At 49.4% G+C, this 23,275-nt stretch overlaps 1 protein-coding gene across 1 annotated transcript; it reads left to right on the forward strand.

Annotated features, from left to right (window-relative positions):
* The first annotated feature begins 1,885 nt into the window (after positions 1 to 1,885).
* On the forward strand, positions 1,886 to 23,253 carry GFUS (GDP-L-fucose synthase). Its single transcript, XM_082235881.1, has 11 exons — positions 1,886 to 2,000; positions 4,528 to 4,684; positions 7,007 to 7,121; positions 10,431 to 10,559; positions 12,005 to 12,078; positions 12,935 to 13,068; positions 15,412 to 15,476; positions 16,628 to 16,694; positions 19,002 to 19,081; positions 19,698 to 19,797; positions 22,109 to 23,253. The coding sequence occupies exons 2-11, from the start codon at positions 4,539 to 4,541 to the stop codon at positions 22,162 to 22,164; spliced, it is 966 nt and encodes a 321-aa protein (XP_082092007.1). The 5' UTR covers positions 1,886 to 2,000; positions 4,528 to 4,538; the 3' UTR covers positions 22,165 to 23,253.
* The last annotated feature ends 22 nt before the right edge of the window (positions 23,254 to 23,275 follow it).

The raw sequence follows: 23,275 nt of genomic DNA on the forward strand, positions 1-23,275 counted from the left end.
AGGTTGCCTTCGGACAACTCGGGGGTCAGATAACCCCACACCCTCCAACATTTCTCCAATGAAAATAGGGACATCCTAAGCAAAAGTGGGACATTCCGGGATCAAATCAGAAACCAGGACGGCGTCTCTAAATCAGTGATGGCCCTAGAAAATAGGGACACTTGGAGGGTCTGAGGATGTGGTGCTGATAAGGCCAAGGTTGCAGGTTCAGTCCCCATATGGGGCAGCTGCATATTCCTGTGTCACAGGGCATTGGTCTAAATAAGGGTCAGCAAACTTTTTCAGCAGGGGGCCAGTCCACTGTCCCTCAGACCTTGTGGGGGGCCGGACTATAATTTGAAAAAAATAATAATTAATGAACGAATTCCTATGCCCCACAAATAACCCAGAGATGCATTTTAAATAAAAGCACACATTCTACTCATGTAAAAACACGCTGATTCCCGGACTGGACCCAGGCCGGATTGAGAAGGCGATTGGGCCGGATCCAGCCCCCAGGCCTTAGTTTGCCTACCCATCGTCTAAATCCTCAGGGTTCCTTCCAACTGTTTGATTCTATGATTATAGAGTGCATTAGTGGAGAATTTATGCTGCTTTAAGGTGATTTAATGCTCTTGCAAAACAAACCAATTTTCCCCTGCCAAAAATACCTCCTCCTTCTTCTTTTATAATGTATATAAAGCAGAGAGAACAATGATAACAGGCAAAAATTGAAAGATGAAAAACGTTTAAAATGAGTAGTTGCACATGAGTTGAAATAACGAAGTCAAAGTAAAAACTATTCCCCCCCCCCCCCGGTCATCAAGTATAGTTCCAGATTTCCCAGGTTTGTGATGAACTTGAGAGCGATGGTTCTGTTGTACTGCATGTTTCATAGAGGAATGCCAAATCATACAGAAAGTGTCTGGTCTGGAAGTTCCAGTCGAAATCTCAAATGATGTGTGATTCTCTCCATCACAGCTGCATTGCAGAGTGAGTGGTACTAAGGACTCAGAAACAACCAGACTTTGGAGGATAAGGAAAGAGACTGGAAGAGACGCCGGGAAGCACTTCCTTGGTGCAACATGGCCTAACTCACTTGCAAGCGAAACAGAACACTCAATAAATTGCTGGCATCCTCTAACCCCCCTGCAAGCCAATCGTGACAGACGTCTCAACAAACAGGTCATCTATGGTGGTTTAGAGTGACCTTGTTTAGTTGCTGCTCTAAAGGACTTTTGTTGTGGAAACGAACCTAAAAAGCCCTAAACGGCCTCGGTCCAGTATATCTGAAGGAGCGTCTCCACCCCCATCGTTCTGCCTGGACACTGAGGTCCAGCGCCGAGGGCCTTCTGGTGGTTCCCTCATTGCGAGAAGCAAAGCTACAGGCAACCAGGCAGAGGGCCTTCTCGGTGGTGGCACCCGCCCTGTGGAACGCCCTCCCAGCAGATGTCAAAATGATAAACAACTACCTGATATTCAGAAGACATGTTAAGGCAGCCCTGTTTAGGGAAGCTTTTAATGTTTGATGTATTGCTGTATTTTAATATTTGGTTGGAAGCCGACCAGAGTGGCTGGGGAAGCCCAGCCAGATGGGCGGGGTACAAATAATAAATTATTATTGTTGTTGTTATTGTTATTATTATTATTATTATTATTATATATGAGGCCGTACACGCGTGGGTTCGATCTTGGGTGGGCAAAAGATTCCTGCATTGCACCGGATCGGAGTAGACGACCCCCGTGCAACCTTCTCCGAGGAGGCGTCCACGCCTGTGTCGCGGGAGTCTGCTCGCGCAGCGTTTTCTCTGCAAGGCAAAGGTGTCTTTTGCAGTTCCGCTCGGGGGAGAAAAAGAGACCAGCATAGAAACGCAGACAGTCGGCTTCGGTTGGGGACTCCATTTCCCAGGGAGCCGCCGGGCCGGGGAGGGTGTGCCTAGTCCCGGCTGCCGCGTTTGCAGGAAGCGCCACCAACAAGAAAGAGAAGGAGACGCGACAGGAGGAGCGCGCGCCCTGCAAAGGTAGCCGACTTTCCCCGGGGAAAGAGACCCCGAGAGGGACCCCCCCCCGCGCGAGGATCTCTATCTCCCCCTACCACCCACCACGCGAGGGTCTCTATCTCCCCTCCTCCTCCTCCTCCGCTCGTTGGGTGCTCGTGGATCCGTAAGGGCGCCCCAGGAGACCCACGGGCACGGGTGGGGGTCCTCCTTTCCTGCCTGGCTCCCACCTGCGCGCAATTACGCACGCTGCTTCGTTTCCTTTGGCCGGTTTCTGATTGCGACCTCCTCCCGGGTTAGAGGCCTCGCCTCTTGCGCCCTCTCTAGCCCCACCACCTCCACCATCCGCGCCTGCCACCTGTTTTGGACTCTAGTTCCCATCAGCCCGCAAAAAACACAGGGGCTGATGGGGGTTGTAGTGCAAAACCGTTGGAGGGGGCCAGGTTGGAGACGGCGGCCCTGGCGCAGAAGTGGCAATCCCCTTTGGCAGTGAGAAGTGGTGTTGTTTAGTCGTTTAGTCGGGTCTGACTCTTTGTGACCCCCTGGACCAGAGCACGCCTGGCACTCCTGTCTTCCACTGCCTCTTGCAGTTTGGTCAAACTCATGCTGGTAGCTTCAAGAACACTGTCCCACCATCTCGTCCTCTGTCGTCCCTTTCTCCTTGTGCCCTTCATCTTTCCCAGCATCAGGGTCTTTTCCAGGGAGTCTTCTCTTCTCATGAGGTGGCCAAAGTCTTGGAGCCTCAGCTTCAGGATCTGTCCTTCCAGTGAGCACTCAGGGCTGATTTCCTTCCGAATGGAGAGGTTTGATCTTCTTGCAGTCCATGGGACTCTCAAGAGTCTCCTCCAGCACCAGAGTTCAAAAGCATCCATTCTTCGGCGATCAGCCTTCTTGATGGTCCAGCTCTCACTTCCATACATCACTACTGGGAAAACCAGAGCTTTAACTATACGGACCTTTGTTGGCAAAGTGATGTCTCTACCTTTTAAGATGCTGTCTAGGTTTGTCATTGCTTTTCTCCCAAGAAGCAGGCGTCTTTTAATTTCGTGGCTGCTGTCACCATCTGCAGTGATCATGGAGCCCAAGAAAATAAAATCTCTCTCTGCCTCCATTTCTTCCCCTTCTATTTGCCAGGAGGTGATGGGACCAGTGGCCATGATTATTTTTTTTTGATGTTGAGCTTCAGACCATATTTTGCGCTCTCCTCTTTCACCCTCAATAAAAGGTTCTTTAATTCCTCCTCACTTTCTGCCATCAAGGTTGTGTCATCTGCATATCTGAGGTTGTTGATACTTCTTCCGGCAATCTTAATTCCGGCAAGGGATTCATCCAGCCCAGCCTTTTGCATGATGAATTCTGCATAAGTAGAACCATAGAATTGTAGAGTTGGGAGGGGAATCCCGAGGTCATCTAGCCCAACCCACTGCAAAGCAGGAATCTTCTAAAGCCGACTCCCCAATGGGTGCCCTGGTTTGTTTTGTTTGTTGAGGTAGGCTGGGCTGAGAGCAAATGCCTGGCCCCGAGGTCACCCAGTGAGTGAGTCTCACGGCTGAGCAGGGATTCGAACTCTGGTCTTCCAGGTCACAGGCCAATATGGTTCTCCTCGCCATTTCATGCGCACAACAGCCCCGAGAAGCAGGTTATATAAATTATAACAATATACATTTTTATTTATACCCCGCCCTTCCTGGTTCAGAAAACCAGGCTCAGGGTGGCTAACAAGAAATTTAAAACACTTAATTGATGCAACAAAAAACAGCATAAAATACAGTATGAAACGTGAATAACAATAAATTCAGAATTCAAAAATCAATTTGGGGGAAAATCCATCCAATAAACATTAGATGATCACCAGGGCTAGTTGGCTAAGTTAGTCCAATTTGGGCCAGTGAGGAGACCAGGGGAGAATTAGCTGTGGGATCCCAGATCGGGTAATCTTCATAAAAAGGGGAGGAGGGGGGAAGGAAGGGGAATAAAAGATCAGGCTAAGTTCAAATTGAAAGCCAGGCAGATTAGCTCTGTCTTACAGGCCCGACGGAAGGAGGTTAAATCCTGCAGGGCCCTGGTCTCCTGGGACAGAGCATTCCACCAGGTTGGAGCCACCACTGAAAAGGCCCTGGCCCTGGTGGAGGATAGTCTGACTTCCTTAGGGCCTGGGACCTCTAAACTATGGTTATTCATGGACCTTAAGGTCCTCTGCGGGGCAGACCAGGAGAGGCGGTCCCATAAATACGAGGGCCTAAGAGATTGTGACTGCTCCAAGGTTACCCAGCGAGCGCCACCCAGTGAGTGGGGATTCGAACTCATAGTCCAACAATGGATGCGAAGGGCAAAGAGATGGGGACCCTATTCCAGTTTAAAGGTTCTGTTTCCAGGGGCCACAAAAAGCATGACCGGAGTGCCAAGGGCACGTCCCACTCCGGGTGAATCGGGGCCAGTGAGGAGGGTTGTGACCTGGTGAATGTTCTGGGGGCCGATTGGAGAAGCCAGGAGGGCCGCATTTCACACCCGACGCGGTTAGTAATTTGACCTCTCATTTTTTGCCATACAGAGCTTCTCATCATGGCTCAGCCAGCGCAACCGAAGCGCATCTTGGTGACCGGCGGCTCGGGGCTGGTGGGCAAGGCCATCGCAAAGTTGGTGGCCGAGGGAGAAGCGCGGCCGGACGAGGAGTGGATCTTCGTGTCGTCCAAGGATGCCGACTTGACGTGAGCCAGTCCTCCCTCCAGGGTTTAAGAAAAACCCACACTTGCCGGGGGTGGGGGTGGGCTGGATGACCTTTGGGGGTCCCTCGCACCTCTACAGTTCTGTGAGAAGTCTGGTTGTGTTTGGGAAGACTGGCGGCTCTCCGGAGAGCCCAGTCAAGCAGGCAAGCGCAGCGTCATTCGGTGAGTCATTTGTTGTATTGTTCCGGTCAACGGACCTCGTAATAAGAGACATAAGGACAGAATACAGGAGTATCGAACGTCTCTAGAAGAGGATAGAGCACACGGAAAGGTGCAGAAAAAGACAGGGAGTTCAGGGGGACTTGAGCACCAAACTAAGGTGAGAAGAACCTGGACAGCTCATTTTGTTTATAATACCAAGGTTGCAGGTTCGAATCCCGTATGAGACAGCTGGATATTCCTGCATTGCAGGTGGTTGGACTAGATCATGGGTAGGCAAACTAAGGCCTGGGGTCCGGATGCGGCCCAATCACCTTCTCAATCTGTCCGGAATCAGCGTGTTTTTACATGAGTAGAATGTGTGCTTTTATTTAAAATGCATCTCTGGGTTATTTGTGGGGCATAGGTATTCGTTCATCCCCCCCCCCCCAAATATAGTCGGTTTGGGGCGTCTAAGCTTAGGGAAGAAAGTATTTCTAAGGAGGGATCTACAGACCAGCTACGCTGCCTCCGCACACACAATTTGTGGCAGCGTGGAGCGAGTTGTGGGCGCAGCCCTGAAAGCCTTGCTTCTAATCATCTTTTGAGTATTTTCCTAAGGCTGCCTTGAGGCGGAGGGCTTAGGAAAGGAAGACGTAAATGCACACCTGACTCCCTGCACAGCCCGAGTGGCGCAGCTTTGCCTAAGGCGGGGGTCGGCAACCTGCGGCTCTTTAAAGCCTTTGCTGCGGCTCCGGGGCGGTGGCGAGAGGAGGAGGCGAGGGGAGGAGGCGAGGGGCGGAGGTGACCAGCCTGCCGCCCGGCGGGTTGGGCGCCGTAAAGCAGACCGCCCCCCTCGCCAGGCAGACATCCGCAGCGTGGGGAGCCTTGCCGGAGGTCCCGGCAAGGCTCCCCACGCTGCGGATAGCAGCCTGCCGCCCCGCAGGCATCGGCCAGCCCCACAAGCTCGGGGGACAGCAGGGAGGCGCAGCGCCGCCATCCCGCTGTTCCTCGACCTGGTTCGGTTTCCCCGACCTGCTTTTGGGGGGGAAATAAAGGGAAATTTTTCCCCCTTTATTTCCCCCCCCAAAAAGTAGGTGCGTCCTATGGGGCGAAAAATACGGTATTTTTATAATGACGAATGCCTCATTATTAATTATTATTTACATCAGGCACTGATTATGATTTATAGTACACTGGGGCCCTGATTAATTTTCTATGGCATTTTGGGGCATTGATTATTGGGCATAGCAAGTCGCAGTCGCGTGGAATTTGTGCTTTGTGACCGTTTGAAGTGGGGTTTTTTTCTTGGGAGGCTGGGCGGCACGAAGAGAGGGATTATTTTTATAATGACGAGGATGACATTGGGCCCTCATTATTAATTATTATTTACATCAGGCACTGATTATGATTTATGGTTCACTGGGGCCCTGGTTAATTTTCTTTGGCATTTTGTGGCATTGATTATGCAGTCGCGGCCGCGTGGAATTCCACGTGGAGTTAGTTGCCTGAAGCCCCTTTTTAGTTGCTTGAAGCCCCTTTTAAAACTTAAGCAGGTGAAAGTTTGATGAATTGCTGCCAAGGAGTGTGGTGGAGTCTCCTTCTTTGGAGGTCCTTAAGCAGAGGCTTGACAACCATATGTCAGGAGTGCTCTGATGGTGTTTCCTGCTTGGCAGGGGGTTGGACTCGATGGCCCTTGTGGTCTCTTCCACATATGTATGTGAGCAGGTCTTCTCCAACATGAACTATATTAAAAACAAGCACCGATCACGCCTCACAGATGACAGCTTGCAAGCCTGTGTGAAAATGAAGGTGACGTCTTACAGCCCTGATGTGCAGACACTGAGCACTGAGGTTCAGGAGCAAAAGTCCCATTAACCTGGTTACCTGGTTGTAAATTAAATATTTTAATTAGCTATTAATTTGTCCTTTTTTCTTGAGATTGACAGCTGACTGCACGATCCTGTATATATAGCATTAAGGCCAGAAACAATATATGTAGTGTTATATTTGTTTTAAATGTTGCAATGTTTTTGCGGCTCCCAGTTGTTGTTGTTTTTTCGGAAACGGGTCCAAGTGGCTCTTTTTGTCTTAAAGGTTGCAGACCCCTGGCCTAAGGGGAAAGATGCTTCCTTCTCCATCCTCATCCCCTCTCTTCCCTTCCAGGGATTCTGCCGCAACCGCAGCCCTTTTTGAGAAGCACCGGCCGACTCACGTCATCCACTTGGCAGCCATGGTGGGCGGACTTTTCCGGAACATCAAGTACAACCTGGATTTCTGGGTAAGGACGCTGATCTCTCTATTCACCTGGTGCTATACCAGCTGCACTGGCTCCCGGGGGAGTACAGGATCAGGTTTAAGGTGCTGGTTTTAACCTTTAAAGCCCTATACGGCCTAGGACCCTCGTACCTACGGGACCGCCTCGCCTGGTATGTCCCACGGAGGACCTTACAGTCTTCAAATAAAAACATCTTGGAGGTCCTGGGCCACAGAGAGGTTAGGCTGGCCTCAACCAGAGCCAGGGCCTTTTCGGTTGTGGCCCCGATCTGGTGGAACGCTCTGTCACAAGAGACAAGGGCCCTGCAGGACTTGACATCTTTCCGCAGGGCCTGCAAGACGGAGCTGTTCTACCAGGCCTTTGGCCAAGGCACAGCCTGACCCCCTCCTTTGGTAATTCTCATAGCACTCCATCTACCCAAATTAATGGTTGCCATTAATTTGACTCTGAATTGATTTTAGAATGAATTGATTTTAGAATGTATTTCAATTAATAGATTGCGATTTTATGTAAATTGTGTTACTTTTATTGTTGTTAGTCGCTCTGAGCCCGGCTTCGGCTGGAGAGGGCGAAGGTCCTCCATGGGACATACCAGGAGAGGCGGTCCCGTAGGTATGAGGGTTCTAGACTGTATAAAATATTAAAACGTTTTTTTGATTGCCTTGAATTTTCCTGCCATGCCAGGCACCAGAAAGCTTGGGACCAGTGGACTTGAGAGACCGCCTTCTGTACCTGGTACAGAAGTCCGAAACAGCTGGAGGGCACTAGCTTGGGGCAGTTTGCGCTAAGGAGAGAGTGTCGTTTACCCCACAGAAGTCTGAGAACATTGCTCCCCTCCCCTTTTCCATCCTCGCCACCTGCTTGGCACAAGCCTGTAGCCTTTATTTATTTTTTATTGCTGCGAGAGATTAATCCCTCGCTGGCTTGGAGAGGTGGCGATCCATCTGCTCCCTACAGATGTCTGCCCCGTCTCTTCCCCTCTCCTCCCTCTCCCGGATACAAGAAGCTTCTAGCGGTCAAGAGACGCACGTCCGCAGACTCTCGCACGCAAGGAACACATCACACCGAGCCGGTTTATTTGCTCCGAGGCGGGGCTGTGCAAGCCTGCAGCCACGTCATCCTTAATCCCAAAGGTCTGCTGCAGGAAGCAGAGAAAACTACAGATCCCAGAATGCTGTGCTCCTCCTCAGCTGCCTCCCCCAGCTTCATTCAGGGGTCTGGCTTCTTTGCTGACCTGCGGTCAGACTGGGTGTGCTGCTTGATGCTGACCAAACTTAGCTTCCTTGTGTATATTTTGCTCCACAGTAAATAAAATAATTTATTATTATTATTATTATTATTATTATTATTATTATTATTATTATTATTATTTTATTTATACCCTGCCCATCTGGCTGGGCTTCCCCAGCCACTCTGGGCGGCTTCCAACAGAATATTAAAATACAGTGTTACCTCGGGTTACATACGCTTCAGGTTACATATGCTTCAGGTTACAGACTCCGCTAACCCAGACATAATACCTCGGGTTAAGAACTTTGCTTCAGGATGAGAACAGAAATTGCGCAGTGGCAGCGGGAGGTGGTGCTTCAGGTTAAGAACAGTTTCATGTTAAGAACGGACCTCTGGAATGAATTAGGTACGTAAGCAGAGGTACCACTGTACAATAGTCTGTTAAAACATTAAAAGCTTCCCTGAACAGGGCTGCCTTCAGATGTCTTCTAAAAGTCTGGTAGTTGTTGTTCTCTTTGACATCTGATGGGAGGGCGTTCCACAGGGTGGGCGCCACCACCGAGAAGGCCCTCTGCCTGGTTCCCTGTAACTTGGCTACCATAGGCACTAGAGGGCCGTGAAAATTTGTTTCCTAGGCTTTTGAGACTCGTCTACCCAGGTACTATCTGAAACCCTTCGGTCACCACATGTGATTTCTCCCCTCCCCCAGCTCTCCTACCCCACTGCTGTGTGCTTGGGAAGGCGGCACGGTGTTTGACGTGCACAATTGCACCTTTAGAAACCCACGAAATGAAATGAAAATCCTTTTTGGAAAAGGAGGGGAAATTGCTGGGATGTGCTTTGAACAGAGACGGGTGTTTGATGCGTGGTTTCAGAATTACCGCGCACAACTTAAGGACAACTGTGACCTTAAAGAAGAATGTGAACCTTTTACAATATATATAAAAAGACAACAAAATGAACTGGACTCCTTGGCAGGTTTTCAATAAACATACACAAATTTATTGGGTTGATATAGTGGATAGATAATAGAAGGATGTATACAATTTTACAATATGCAGAGAACAATATGAGTTGAGAAATCAGAGAGAGGAGCTGAGGGAAGTCCGGAGGGAGGGAGGGTTTGTTGGGGAGGTGGGAGGGGAAAAAGGGGGGGGTAATGAAGATTATTTGTATTGATGATTTGTTATGTTGAAATTGTTCAGAGTGGGGAAACCCAGCCAGATGGGCGGGGTACAAATAATAAATTGTTGTTGTTGTTGTTGTTGTTGTTGTTGTTAATACCGTATTTTTCGCCCTATAGGACGCACTTTCCCCCCTCCAAAAATGAAGGGGAAATCTGGTGCGTCCTATGGGGCGAATGCAGGCTTTTGCTGAAGCTTGGAGAGCGAGAGGGGTTGGTGCGCACCGACCCCTCTCACCCTCCAGGCTTCAGGAAGACATCCGCAGCCTAGGCAGCCATGCAGGAGGTCCTTAATGTCTAGGCTGCGGATAGCAGCCTGCCGCCCCGCAGGGAGGGGCGCCCTGAAGCAGAGCACCCCTCGCGCCCGGCAGACATCGGCCAGCCCCACAAGCTCGGGGGACAGCAGGGAGGCGCAGCGCCGCCATCCCACTGTTCCTCGCCCTGGTTCGGTTTCCCTGACCTGCTTTTGGGGGGGAAATAAAGGGGAAAAAAATTTCCTTTATTTCTCCCCCCAAAAAACTAGGTGCGTCCTATGGGAGGGAGCGTCCTATGGGACAAAAAATACGGTAATTTAAAAACAAAAAACAAAATTACCATTCTCAACTGCCCCCCCCTGGTTGGAGGGGGGGTCCCCTGAGTGGTTGCCTTGGGCACCAGGATCCCTACCCCTCCCAGTTTTTAATCTTTTAAAACTAAGTAGGTTCGGTTAAGGGGAGGTGTGCTCTCATTCTATTTATTTGTTTGTTTTTCAGGGGGGAGCAGTCGCCATTGCTGACTTTTGGAGATTCTGAGCTGTTACGTAAAATGCATATCTCGCGTCGCCCACAATACGGTCCTAGATTTTTGCCTGCAGAAATCTTGGAGACCCTTAAACTCCCCTCTTTTTTCTCTCCGCCCAGCGGAAGAACATGCACATCAATGACAACGTCCTGCACTCGGCGTACAAATCTGGTGTCCAGAAGGTGGTATCCTGCCTCTCCACTTGCATATTCCCCGACAAGACCACCTACCCGATCGACGAGACCATGGTAAGGGCTGCCAGCCTGATCTGCGTGTTATGTGCCCTTTTATTCACTAGAGCTCATGTGGCATAGTGGTTAGAGAGTGGGGAGCCCAGGCTTCAAATTCCAACCCTGCCATTCAGCTCACTGGGTGACTTGGAGGCAGTCGCCGTTTCGTGACCTCGCAGAGTTGTTGTCCTAGTTGTTGGTCTGGCCAACTTCACAGGGTTCTTGTGGAGATAAAATGGGGAGTTGGGGGGAACTGCGTATACCACCTTGAAGGAAAAGTGAGATAGATATGTAAAATGTAACAAATGATATATTTGTTTTTAAGAAGTTGGAAGGCTGCTCTTCCAAAAAAGGGAAACCCGGGTTCTGTGATCTGAAGAAATTAATTGTGGCGACAGGCTCCGCCCCTTCTGTGATCAGGGCGGGGTCTGCTGCTACATTGCCACTCCCCCAACCCCCACCCCATTCATTCTATCTTTTTTTTATAAAAAAAAATATTTATTGAAACACAATTTTTAAAAAAAATTACACAGAAAAAAGACATTACAAAAAAGAGAAAAAAAGACAAAAACACAAAAAGAAAAAGAGAAAATAAAACCATCACTTTCAAATTCTCCAATTTCCGTTACCTTCTTTCCATGACCTCCTCCTCCTCCCATCTCATGTATCTTAATTAATAATTATCACAGCAAATCCTTTCCATAATTCATAATATTTTATCATTACGTTACCTTACTCTATTATCATCTTGTCTTATAAAAACGCCCTTAGAGCTTAAAACTTAAATCTTTTTTGCTAACTTCTCATAACCATTCATTCTCTCTAAGTAAGAATATATAGAGAGATTTTGACTCAGCTTGCTAAATCATAAAGGTAAAGGGACCCCTGACCATTAGGTCCAGTTGTACCGACTCTGGGGTTGCGGCGCTCATCTCGCTTTACTGGCCGAGGGAGCCGGCGTACAGCTTCCGGGTCATGTGGCCAGCATGACTAAGCCACTTCTGGTGAACCAGAGCAGCGCACAGAAACGCCATTTACCTTCCCGCCAGAGAGGTACCTATTTATCTACTTGCACTTTGACGTGCTTTCGAACTGCTAGGTTGGCAGGAGCAGGGACTGAACAACGGGAGCTCACCCCGTCGCGGGGATTCGAACTGCCGACCTTCTGATCAGCAAGCCCTAGGCTCTGTGGTTTAACCCACAGCGCCAACCGTGTCCCTGCTAAATCATAGATCCAAAGAATTGTAGAGTTGGAATGGTCATTTTGTGCAACTGCCTGCAATTCAGGAATTGCAGCTGACATTCCTTTGCTTGTGAACCTAGAGGTCTTTCTGTCTTTCCCCACGCTTATTCTGGGGGTTCCAGCAATGGGGAGTGGGTGTTTTGTGGGTGGTGGTCCCACCTTTGACCCCGGGACATTTTGAACTCCCAGATCTGAACTGATGGTCAGCCTTCTCTTCCAGATCCACAACGGTCCCCCGCACAACTCCAACTTTGGGTATTCCTATGCAAAGAGGATGATAGATGTTCAGAACAGGTAGGCCTCGCTTCGCTCTTCCCATTGCCCTCCACTGCATCCCACCCCAGAAAAGCTCTGCCACGCCCTCACCTGCCAAACTACCCCTTACCTCCTGATGTTATCAACTTCCAAAGAAATTCATTACCAGCATGTTGGCATTTCTACGGGATCTCTGGTTTTTCCTTTAAAAAATTTGATTAGTTGGATTAATATTAATCTGCTGATCATCTCCTGTTACAGAAAGTTCAGGTGGTGAGTGTTGACAAGCATTGAGCCACAGCGAGGTCACCTGAAAAACAAGAGGGAGGTGATCAGAATTCGCAGGAGATCCTTGGAGTTTGAAGTGCAAAATTATATATATATATATATATATATATATGCTATTACGAAAGCATATATATATATATATATATATACACACACACACACACACACAGTCGTACCTCGGAAGTCGAACAGAATCCATTCCAGAAGTCTGCTCGACTTCCAAAACGTTCGAAACCCAAAGCACAGCTTCCAATTTGCTGCAGTTACTTTAAACATTTTTTCCAACTCATCATAAATCGTTTCCCAAAATAGCCTTTCAGATTTCAGCAGCGTCCGGAGCGAGGCCAAAATCCGTCGCCTCTCGCTTCCTGTTCTGCGTTTGCAGTGAGTCAGAGGGAGTCATAGCGTCCTGCAGGGCCCCCCTCGGCTTGGCGCCAAGGGCAGGGGAGTCAGTTGCGGTGCCCTAAATCTGCCTCGGTTGCTATAAGGCGGCTTCCCCCCTTGCGCAGCGCCAGGGACCGAACCTTTTCCATGCAACGGATTCCGGCCTGCTCTCCAGGAAGATCGCTAGCATCACACACCCGCCCTGCCCACTTTCTTTCCCCAGGGGGTATTTCGAACAGCACGGCTGTCGCTTCACCGCTGTCATTCCCACCAACGTCTTCGGACCCCACGACAACTACAACATCGAGGACGGGCACGTCCTGCCGGGCCTCATCCACAAAGTGTACTTGGCCAAGGGTGAGTGGGGCTGGGCGTCTGGCCTTGGGGCCCGAAATGGGAGAGGGCGGTGGTCAGGCGGCAGGAGGGGGGAAAGCTGCCTCCCTTGCAGCAGCGCTTCTTGAACTCGGGTCCGCAGACATCGTTGGACTACAACTCCCATCATCCCTAGCTAGTGGTGGTCAGGGATAATGGGAGTTGCGGTTCAACAACCGCCAGGGACCCAGTTTTGAGAAGTACCACCTTACAGTCTGCCTGGCAACTGTGTTGGGAGATGGGACTACTCAGTCGGTAGACTCTTGATCTCAAGGTTGTGGGTTCGAGCCCCATGCTGGGCATTGCAGGGGGCTGGACTAGATGGCTCTGGTAGTCCCTTCTAATTCTACGATTCCAAGATTCACGTGGTCAAATTGACTTCTGTTTGGTCTTGACTATGCTACCACTCAGTGGATTTGTAACTGGCTGACTGACCGAACCCAAAGGGTGCTCATCAATGGTTCCTCTTCATCCTGGAGAAGAGTGACTAGTGGGGTGCCACAGGGTTCTGTCTTGGGCCCGGTCTTATTCAACATCTTTATCAACGACTTGGATGATGGACTCAAGGGCATCCTGATCAAATTTGCAGATGACACCAAACTGGGAGGGGTGGCTAACACCCCAGAGGACAGGATCACACTTCAAAACGACCTTGACAGATTAGAGAACTGGGCCAAAACAAAGAAGATGAATTTTAACAGGGAGAAATGTAAAGTATTGCACTTGGGCAAAAAAATGAGAGGCACAAATACAAGATGGGGGACACCTGGCTTGAGAGCAGTACATGTGAAAAGGATCTAGGAGTCTTGGTTGACCACAAACTTGACATGAGCCAACAGTGTGACGCGGCAGCTAAAAAAGCCAATGCAATTCTGGGCTGCATCAATAGGAGTATAGCATCTAGGTCAAGGGAAGTAATAGTGCCACTGTATTCTGCTCTGGTCAGACCACACCTGGAGTACTGTGTCCAGTTCTGGGCACCACAGTTCAAGAAGGACACTGACAAACTGGAACGTGTCCAGAGGAGGGCAACCAAAATGGTCAAAGGCCTGGAAACGATGCCTTATGAGGAATGGCTAAGGGAGCTGGGCTTGGTATGTGACCCATGAGGAGAGCATTTTCCAGAGCCTTTTCCAGGCTGAAGGCCCTGTTCTTGGTTAACCTCACGGGGGCCGTAGGCCAGTGGCGGGTACGTCTAAGGCTACCTTAGGTCCAGAGCATGGCATGGGAGGTTCACAGCCCCTGGCAGAGCATTGGGGTAATGGTTAGAGTATTGGACTAGGACCTGGGGGAACAGGGTTCAAATCGTTTTGCACAGACACTGAGGTCCAGCTCCGAGGGCCTTCTGGCGGTTCCCTCCCTGCAAGAAGCCAAGTTACAGGGAACCAGGCAGAGGGCCTTCTCGGTGGTGGCGCCTGCCCTGTGGAACGCCCTCCCACCAGATGTCAAAGAGAAAAATAACTACCAAACTTTTAGAAGACATCTGCAGGCAGCCCTGTTTAGGGAAGTGTTTGATGTTTAATAGTCAAAATAAAAAAATTCCTTCCAGTAGCACCTTAAAGACCAACTAAGTTAGTTCTTGGTATGAGCTTTCGTGTGCATGCACACTTCTTCAGATAGGTTTAACCCTAATGTTTAATAGGTTATTGTATTTTAGTGTTTTGCTGGAAGTCGCCCAGAGTGGCTGGGGAAACCCAGCCAGATGGGCGGGGTATAAATAATAAATTATTATTATTATTATTATTATTATTAATCCCCGCTCAAACATGAAGCTCACCAAGTGACCTTGGGACAGTCATAGAGACTTCAGGCATCCTCTAGTCCGGCCTTTCTCAACCTGTGGGTCCCCAGATATTGTTGAACTACAACTCCCATCACCCCTAGCTAGCAAGGTCAGAGCTCAGGGATGATGGGAGTTGTAGTCCAGCAACATCTGGGGACCCACAGGTTGAGAAACACTGCACCCCCTGCGACGCAGTCTCCATCTCCTAGTCAACCCTACCTCACAGGATTCTTGTGGGGTTGAAGTGGGGAAGAGGAGAACCACTAGGCCACCTTCATATCCTTGGAAAAAAATTATCTATCTTTCGGTGAATATTTTTATTAAGATCCTTGGAAGATGAAGGTGATATGTAAATAACAACAATTGTGTTGTGGCTGAGTGTGGGGGCTGAGTTTGGGCATGAGAAAGGGGTCTGTGATCCCAGGGTCTCATTTGATCCCAACACAAGAAGCAGCTGGAATGGGAAGACTTGAGTGCTTTTTTGCAGCAAAGGGGGAAGGAATAAGGATGCTCTGTAACTGGTCGCTTTCTCCACTCATCTGTAGAAAACGGTACGGCTCTCACTGTCTGGGGGACAGGAAAACCCAGGAGGCAGTTCATCTACTCTCTGGTAAGCTGGCTGGTTGAGAGGGAGAATTGTCAGGGGGAAATACAGTGTGGGGAAAATGTAAGAAGATCCCAACTGCTACATCAAGCTAGAACAGATCAGCAACCTTTTTCAGCCATGGGGTAGTCCACCGTCCGTCAGACCTTGTGCGGAACCGGACTATATTTTGAAAAAAAATATGAACGGATTCCTATGCCCCACAAATAATCCAGAAATGCGTTTTGAATAATGGGACACATTCTACTCATGTAAAAACACTAGGCAGGCCACACAAATAACCCAGAGATGCATTTTAAATAAAAGGACACATTCTACTCATGTAGAAACATGCTGATTCCCGGACCGTCTGTGGGCCAGATTGAGAAAGCGATTGGGCCTGATCCGGCCCTGGGCCTTAGGTTGCCTATCCCTGAGCTAGAAGGTGTGCAGAGGAGGGTGACCAAGGTGACCAAGGGTCTTGAAACCGAGCCTGATGAGGAACGGTTGAAGGAGTTAGGGATGTTTGGAGAAGCCTGAGAGGTTATAGGATAAGGTAAAGGTAAAGGGACCCCTGACCATTAGGTTCAGTGGTGGCCGACTCTGGGGTTGCGGCGCTCATCTTGCTTTATTGGCTGAGGGAGCCGGTGTACAGTTTCTGGGTCATGTGGCCAGCATGACTAAGCCGCTTCTGGCGAACCAGAGCAGCGCACAGAAATGCCGTTTACCTTCCCGCCGGAGTGGTACCTATTTATCTACTTGCACTTAATGTGCTTTGGAACTGCTAGGCGGGCAGGAGCAGGGACCGAGCAACAGGAGCTCACCCTGTTGCTGGGATTCGAACCGCTGATCGGCAAGTCCTAGGCTCTGTGGTTTCACTCACAGCGCCACCCGCATCCCTTATAGGATAGCCATCTTCAAATATCCGAAGGGCTGTCCGTTGGAAGATGGAGCAAGCCTGTTTTCTGCTGCTCCGGAGGTCCCTTTGTCTCTGAGGGTTTGGAAGGGGCAGGCAAGTGTTTGAGGACTAGGGTGGACCAGCCTTAACTCTGCGACACCCCCAAACAATGTTGTACGTGGACCCTGTGAAGGTGGGGGCACCCCAAGGCTGCAGCAGAACAGCCCCTCTTGGAGAGGAAGAGAGGAGACGATGGATATCTGGTCTCTGGTCGTTGCAGGACTTGGCGCGGCTCTTCCTCTGGGTCCTGAGGGAATATGATGAAGTGGAGCCCATCATCTTGTCGGGTAAGGCCCTCCCCATGCAGAATTGAACACACAACACACACACGTTGCCCCAAACCAACATTTACCGTATTTTTGGCTTCATAAGATGCACTTTTTCCATCCTAAAAAGTAAGGGGGAAATGTCTGCGTGTCTTATGGAGCGAATGCGTGGTCCCTGGAGCCGAATTGCCCAGGGGCAAAAAGCAGATTGTGCAATTATTGTTTTTTGAAAGAGGGAAGTGGGTGTTGAAACAAAGCCGCTGATCGTTTGCCGATCGGGGAGAGAGATAAGGGACACTAGAGATAAAGGAGGCTGCCTGGGAGGGGGGAGGTAAAGACAGCAAACTTGTAAAGGAAGGAAACAGGAAGACTAAAGCAATGAGGAGAGGAATTAGAAGAAAAGGAGGAGCAAAAAACGGCTCCAGCTAAGGAAAAGACACTAAGGCAAACAAGAGGGAAGGGGGTGTTGAAAGGAAGCAGCTGATCGGTGGGATGGGGAGAGATAAGGGACGCTAGCGGAGGCTGCCTGGGAGGGGAGAGGTAAAAGCCCATAGATCCTCAGGGTTTTTGCATTGGGTCACCCCAAATTTACCATCAGATCACATAGCATGTCCATGGCTACAGCCTGCACCAAAAAAACCCATTCATCCACTGTTTTCTGAGGCTGCAATGGTGCAAAAACGTGGTTACAAAGCACGGATCCACATGGATCCTCAGAATTTTTGCATTGGGTCACCCCAAATTCACCATCAGATCACATGTCTGTGGTCACAGCATGAACCACAAAAATCATACATCCAGTTTCATTCAGAATATTTTTTTTTCATGTTTTCCTCCTCTGAAAACCAGGGTGCGACTTATGGTCAGGTGCGTCTTATGGAGCAAAAAAATACAGTAGATCGGGAAACGCTTATGAATGCGTCTCAGGACGTGGGGCTTCATTACACAACTTCTCCTCTGTTGGAGGCTTTTAAACGGAGCTTGGATGCCCATCGGTTGCTTATTCTTCAGCTGAGATTCCTGCATTGCAGGGGGTTGGGATAGATGACCCCCAGGGTCCCCATAATTCTGTGATTCTATGAGTCAACAGAATGGCATGCCCCAAACTCTCACACCCTCTTTCTCCTTGCTTTTCCTATCCAGCCAGGGCAGGAGCCTCTTTCAACTTGGGGGGCCACATCTTCCCATTGGTGGCCTTTTTGGGGCCACAGACCATAGATCTGCATTCCCAGAGCAATTTATTCCATTTCCACGCCATTTTCTGAACTCTTGATTTCTACCTTAAGTTTGAGCTTTCACGTGAGCCAAAAGCCACTTCCAGAAACGCAGTGGAATCGATTGCTCCCCTTTCTGTGCTGTTTGTAAATGAATTTTTCTCCCCGCAAGCAGGTTAGCATAGAATTCAATGCTAACCTTGCTTTGTATTCCGCTGTGAGTGGAGGAAATCCATCTCTCAGAATTCAGGAGGCGGCAGGCCAGTGGGTGTCAGGATGACCTACCGTATTTTTCGCTCTATAAGACGCACCCGACCATAAGACGCACCTAGTTTTTAGAGGAGGAAAACAAGAAAGCAACGCACAGCCTCTTGAGCAAAGAGGCAGGAGCGTTCCCGCTACGCTCAAGAGGCTTTGCGTGGTTATCCCCGAAGCCAGAAGAGCAAGAAGGATCGGTGCTTTTGGGATAGCTGCGCAGCTTCTTCAGGGCAGCGGGATGAAGGCTTTGTGAGATTTGACCAGCTCCAGCCCATCTGGAGCTGATACAGGCTCGTCTTATCTTGAGCCCAAGCAGAGCGTAGTCTCGCAGCCGAAAGGATAAGCAGGTAATGTGCTACATGCTGAAGTTTATTTACAAGCTATGCTGAGAGCATACAACATACATCTTGCCTCTGTGAGAGCAGAGAAGCAACTCCTCTCGACACAAAAAAACCGAGAGAACAGTGAAAAACAGGAAACCAGTGTACGTCACATCCAGTCTCCCATTCCTGTGGGAACCCAACAGTAACTTGAACTGTGGAATTTAAACATTGTCTTGTGACAAGCAGTTGCTGCACAGTGAGGGAAATAGAAACCAACAAGCTTCTCTCTGCCCTGCGCGCGGCTAATCCAGAATCTAGAACAGCAAGAGGGAGCGCTGCGCAGCAATCCCTCTTGCTGTTCTGGCTTCTGGGATAGCTGTGCAGCCTGCATTCGCTCCATAAGATGCACACACATTCCTCCTTACTTTTTAGGAGGGAAAAAGTGCGTCCTATAGAGCGAAAAATACGGTATATGGCCCTGGGCAGTGGAGCTCACTTCCATAACGGTGTTGTTTTGCTTCCTGTCTGTTTAGTCGGAGAAGAGGATGAAGTCTCCATTCGGGAAGCAGCCGAGTGTGTGGTGAGAGCGATGGACTTCAAGGGAGAGCTTCTTGTATCCTTGTGCATAGTTTCCCAAGGCACTGCAACCCCTCTCAAGGACACCGCAAGGGCTGTGTCCTTTTCTGGGTTCGCCTCCCCTCTTCTTATGCAAAGCAGTACAGACGGTCCCACTCTTCCCCTTGAAATTGTTTCCTCTGCCGGCAAAAAGCAAAGGCTTCCATTTGGTCCCTGCATGTCTTCTTCCCTTCCCCAAAAGGGCAACTGATGCCAACGAGGGCCTTTTTTCCCCATTGGGAAAAGGGTTTACAAACCAGAATCGCACCTTCTTCCCACTCCAAGCTGAACAGGGGCTTTGTGCAGCCACTATTCAATTTTTTAAAAAACCACAAAACTACTACACAATCTCCTTCTCATAACTCTTCCAGTTTGTGTGTCGTTGCACCTTTCAGAGCAAGGTTTCCAAAAACTTGGGTCTCCGGCGGCTTTTGGACTACAAGTCCCATCATCCCAGTGGTCAGGGATGATGGGAATTGTAGTCCCAAAGCAGCTGGAGACCCAAGTTTGGGAAACACTGTTTTTTAGAGGAAGGGATGGAGAACCAGAGCTGTGCCCCACCCCCATCAGCAGAAAGAGAAGTTTTTTCCCCTTTAACTTGGGCCCCTTCCTAGTTTGATACAACAAAGTCGGATGGGCAGTTCAAGAAAACAGCCAGCAACAGCAAGCTGAAGAGATACCTCCCCGATTTCCAGTTTACACCGTTTGAGCAAGGTGAGAACAGCACAGCTCTTGCTCCTCGCAGCCAGGGTTGGGATGGGAGCGGCTGTAAACGAGCTTAATCCAGGGCGCCATTTATTCTGAGAGCAGCTGCTCTCCAGGGTTGAGATCTTGCCTAGCCTTCCGACGGATTGTGCTTGAGCAGCAACAACAGAATCTCCAAACCCGGAGCCTGGGGTGACGGCAAGGTGAAACCCACCCTTGTCCGGCAACATGCTTTTTCTCTCTGAGCAGCTTGAGCCCTTTGCCCAGTAGCTAGCAAAATAACTTGCTTTATATTTATTAAGAAGTTTCTACTACTTGATAAAGGGACGCGGGTGGCGCTGTGGGTTAAACCACAGAGCCTAGGGCTTGCTGATCAGAAGGTCGGTGGTTCGAATCCCCGGGACGGGGTGAGCTCCCGTTGCTCGGTCCCTGCTCCTGCCAACCTAGCAGTTCGAAAGCATGTCAAAGTGCAAGTAGATAAATAGGTGCCACTCCGGCGGGAAGGTAAACGGCGTTTCCGAGTGCTGCTCTGGTTTGCCAGAAGCGGCTTAGTCATGCTGGCCACATGAGCCGGAAGCTGTCTGCGGACAAACGCCGGCTCCCTCGGCCAATAAAGCGAGATGAGCGCTGCGACCCCAGAGTCGGTCACAACTGGACCTAATGGTCAGGGGTCCCTTTACCTTTACTACTTGATAAAGAAACAACCTATCTCTGGGGTTTACATAAAAAGGTAGAAAAGCATGCATTAAAACTAGCAATTAGACATGATAAAATTTCGCAACATGGGTAAAATCAACAGCTTCAAGAATAAATATGCCTAGTACAATTGGGTAGCTTTGACTGAACAAAGAGGCATTGAAAACGGAAGGAATTCCAGAGCATAGGTGCTGCTAGAATAAAAGATCAGTTTCTTGGCAAGTGTGGAATAAATATTTGCTATGTACAAGATTGCCAGTTCCACACATTGAAGTGGTCAGGTGGGCACCCAAGGGGGCAAATCCTTTGTGTCAGCTGCTTCATGCCACAACACACGCCCCTGTGTTATTATTATTATTAACAATAATAATAATAATTTATCTATACCCCGCCCATCTGGCTGGGTTTCCCCAGCCACTTTGGGTGGCTTCCAACAAAACACTAAAATACAAATAACCTATTAAACATTAAAAGCTTCCCTAAACAGGGCTGTCTTCAGATGTCTTCTAAAAGTCTGGTAGTTGTACATCTCTTTGACATCTGGTGGGAGGGTGTTCCACAGGGCGGGTGCCACCACTGAGAAGGCCCTCTGCCTGGTTCCCTGTAACTTGGCTTCTCGCAGTGAGGGAAGCGCCAGAAGGCCCTCGGAGCTGGACCTCTAAGGGACATTTATGATTTTTTATTTATTTATGCTGCCCTCAGCAGCAGTTTACATCAGTAGCTGCGCACAGCTTACTGAAACATTAGCAAGCCCATCTTGACAATAATAAATAATAATAATAATTTTTTATTTGTATCCCGCCCTCCCCAGCCAAAGCCGGGCTCAGAGTGGCTAACAATAAAATAGTACAACATTCTAAAATCATTTCATTATAAAATTAATTCAAATCAAATTGACGGCAACCATTGGGCTAGAGTTCTGTGAAGATTGCCAAAGGAGGGAGTCAGACTGTACCTTGGCCAAAGGCCTGGTGGAACAGCTCCGTCTTGCAGGCCCTGCGGAAAGATGTCAAGTCCCACAGGGCCCTAGTCTCTTGTGGCAGAGCGTTCCACCAGATCAGGGCCACAGCCGAAAAAGCCCTGGCTCTAGTTGAGGCCAGCCTAACCTCTCTGTGGCCTGGGATCTCCAAGATGCTTTTGTTTGAAGACCGTAAGGTCCTCCGTGGGACATACCAGGAGAGGTGGTCCCGTAAGCACGAGGGTCCTAGGCCGTATAGGGCTTTAAGGGTTAAAACCAGCACCTTAAACCAAGGTGCTTAAACACACAGCAGGCATGCGGCCGGGCAGTCTCTCATGACTTGGGGCCACTGTCCAGATCCGGCAGGTCGTAAACTTCAAAAACTGGGTGGGGGGGGGAATGCATTTTATTTATTTAGGCAATCTGTAACTGCATCGTCATTCAGGTCAGTCCCAGAGCAGGACATAACAAGAATGCCAGAAGAAGAAAAAAAACCAACTAGAACAGCTGTGCAATGGGGTTACATCCATGAGTTTTCTGGAGGAACCTCAGCTGTAAACTAAGGAGCTTAGACATGGTCTGTTCCTCTGGAAAAAGCAGCTCTCCAATCTCCCCAAATCTGGATGCCATGGGCCCCAGCTGATCGTTCTTCTCTTCTTCCCGCAGCTGTGAAGGAAACGTGCGACTGGTTTTGCGCCAACTACGCCATTGCCAGAAAATGACCAAAGGAATGGTACCAGGGTGGCTCAACAGTGACCAACGCTGCTGTCTGCAATTTTTGCATCAAACTCAGGTTTTTTTGTTTTGCTGGAATAAAGAATGAGAACAAAAGGGACCGTTTTGGGTGCCGGGATAGTGTGCAAGCCGCGCTTTTTCTGACTCTGGGGTGATCGTTTAGTTTAGCTCTTTAAAGATGGCACAGCTTGCTTATTTATGAAGCAGTACTCAGCAGAATTGGTGGACGGAGGGGGCTTGTGGTGGTGGCGTTTGCGTTCTTCAAGAGCAGCTTTCAGCACTCCAGACAGCTGGAGTGGAAATCTTGGGAGAGGAGTGGCAGGCATGTTGCATTCTTCCCCTGTTCACAATAACTGGCCCCTGTGACCTGTCCTGTTGCACCAGAGTCCTTTCTTGGAGCAGAGCGCTGCTAACTGCGCCAAGGTCACCTTGCGTTTTGGGGAAGAGAGCCCGTTTCCCACGGCCAAAGCAGAAGTGGCTGTAGGAACCCTTTCAGTCTCGGAAGAAGTGACCTGAACTTCTAATCCAACCCTCAAAACAAATACTTGAAGAGACCCTGTGCGCTTTTCAAAATTTCTGTTACGCATATTGTCACAGGCTCAAAGCTCAGGGATATAGCATGCCCTTCGCTGCACCCTCTCCAGCGTCCGAAGCTCAGTGTCCCACATTGTGGGTTTGGGGTAGGGTGAGGGGCTACATCTGCCACAATTTTTTAAACCCTTGCTTGGCTCAGGAAGCCCTAGGGTGGGTAACCTCCAGTTATTTTATTTCTGAAAGACTTATGGAAAAGAGATGGGGAGGTTAGGAGCTCGTTGCAGCAAACCAGATGCCAAAGGCAGGCGCTGTTACTCCGAGGTAACAACTGCAGTGCTGGCTAGGGGGGTGTTGATGGGAGCTGTGTCCCCAAACAGCCGGAGGGCGCCGGGTTGGAGAAGGCTGGGCTACCAGAGGAGCCAGCCAGCCGGAATCCTCCATTTGGTAGCCGTTTTAAAAATTTCTTTAGCTCATCTCACTTTGACCTGTCAGAAAAAGAACACCGCTGTAATAAAACTTGACAATAAATCAGTTATTTCTTATGCCTGTGGCCTTCCTCTAGCC

The sequence above is a fragment of the Podarcis vaucheri genome (genome assembly GCF_965113315.1).
Source record: "Podarcis vaucheri genome assembly, chromosome: 8".
NCBI lineage: Eukaryota > Metazoa > Chordata > Lepidosauria > Squamata > Lacertidae > Podarcis > Podarcis vaucheri.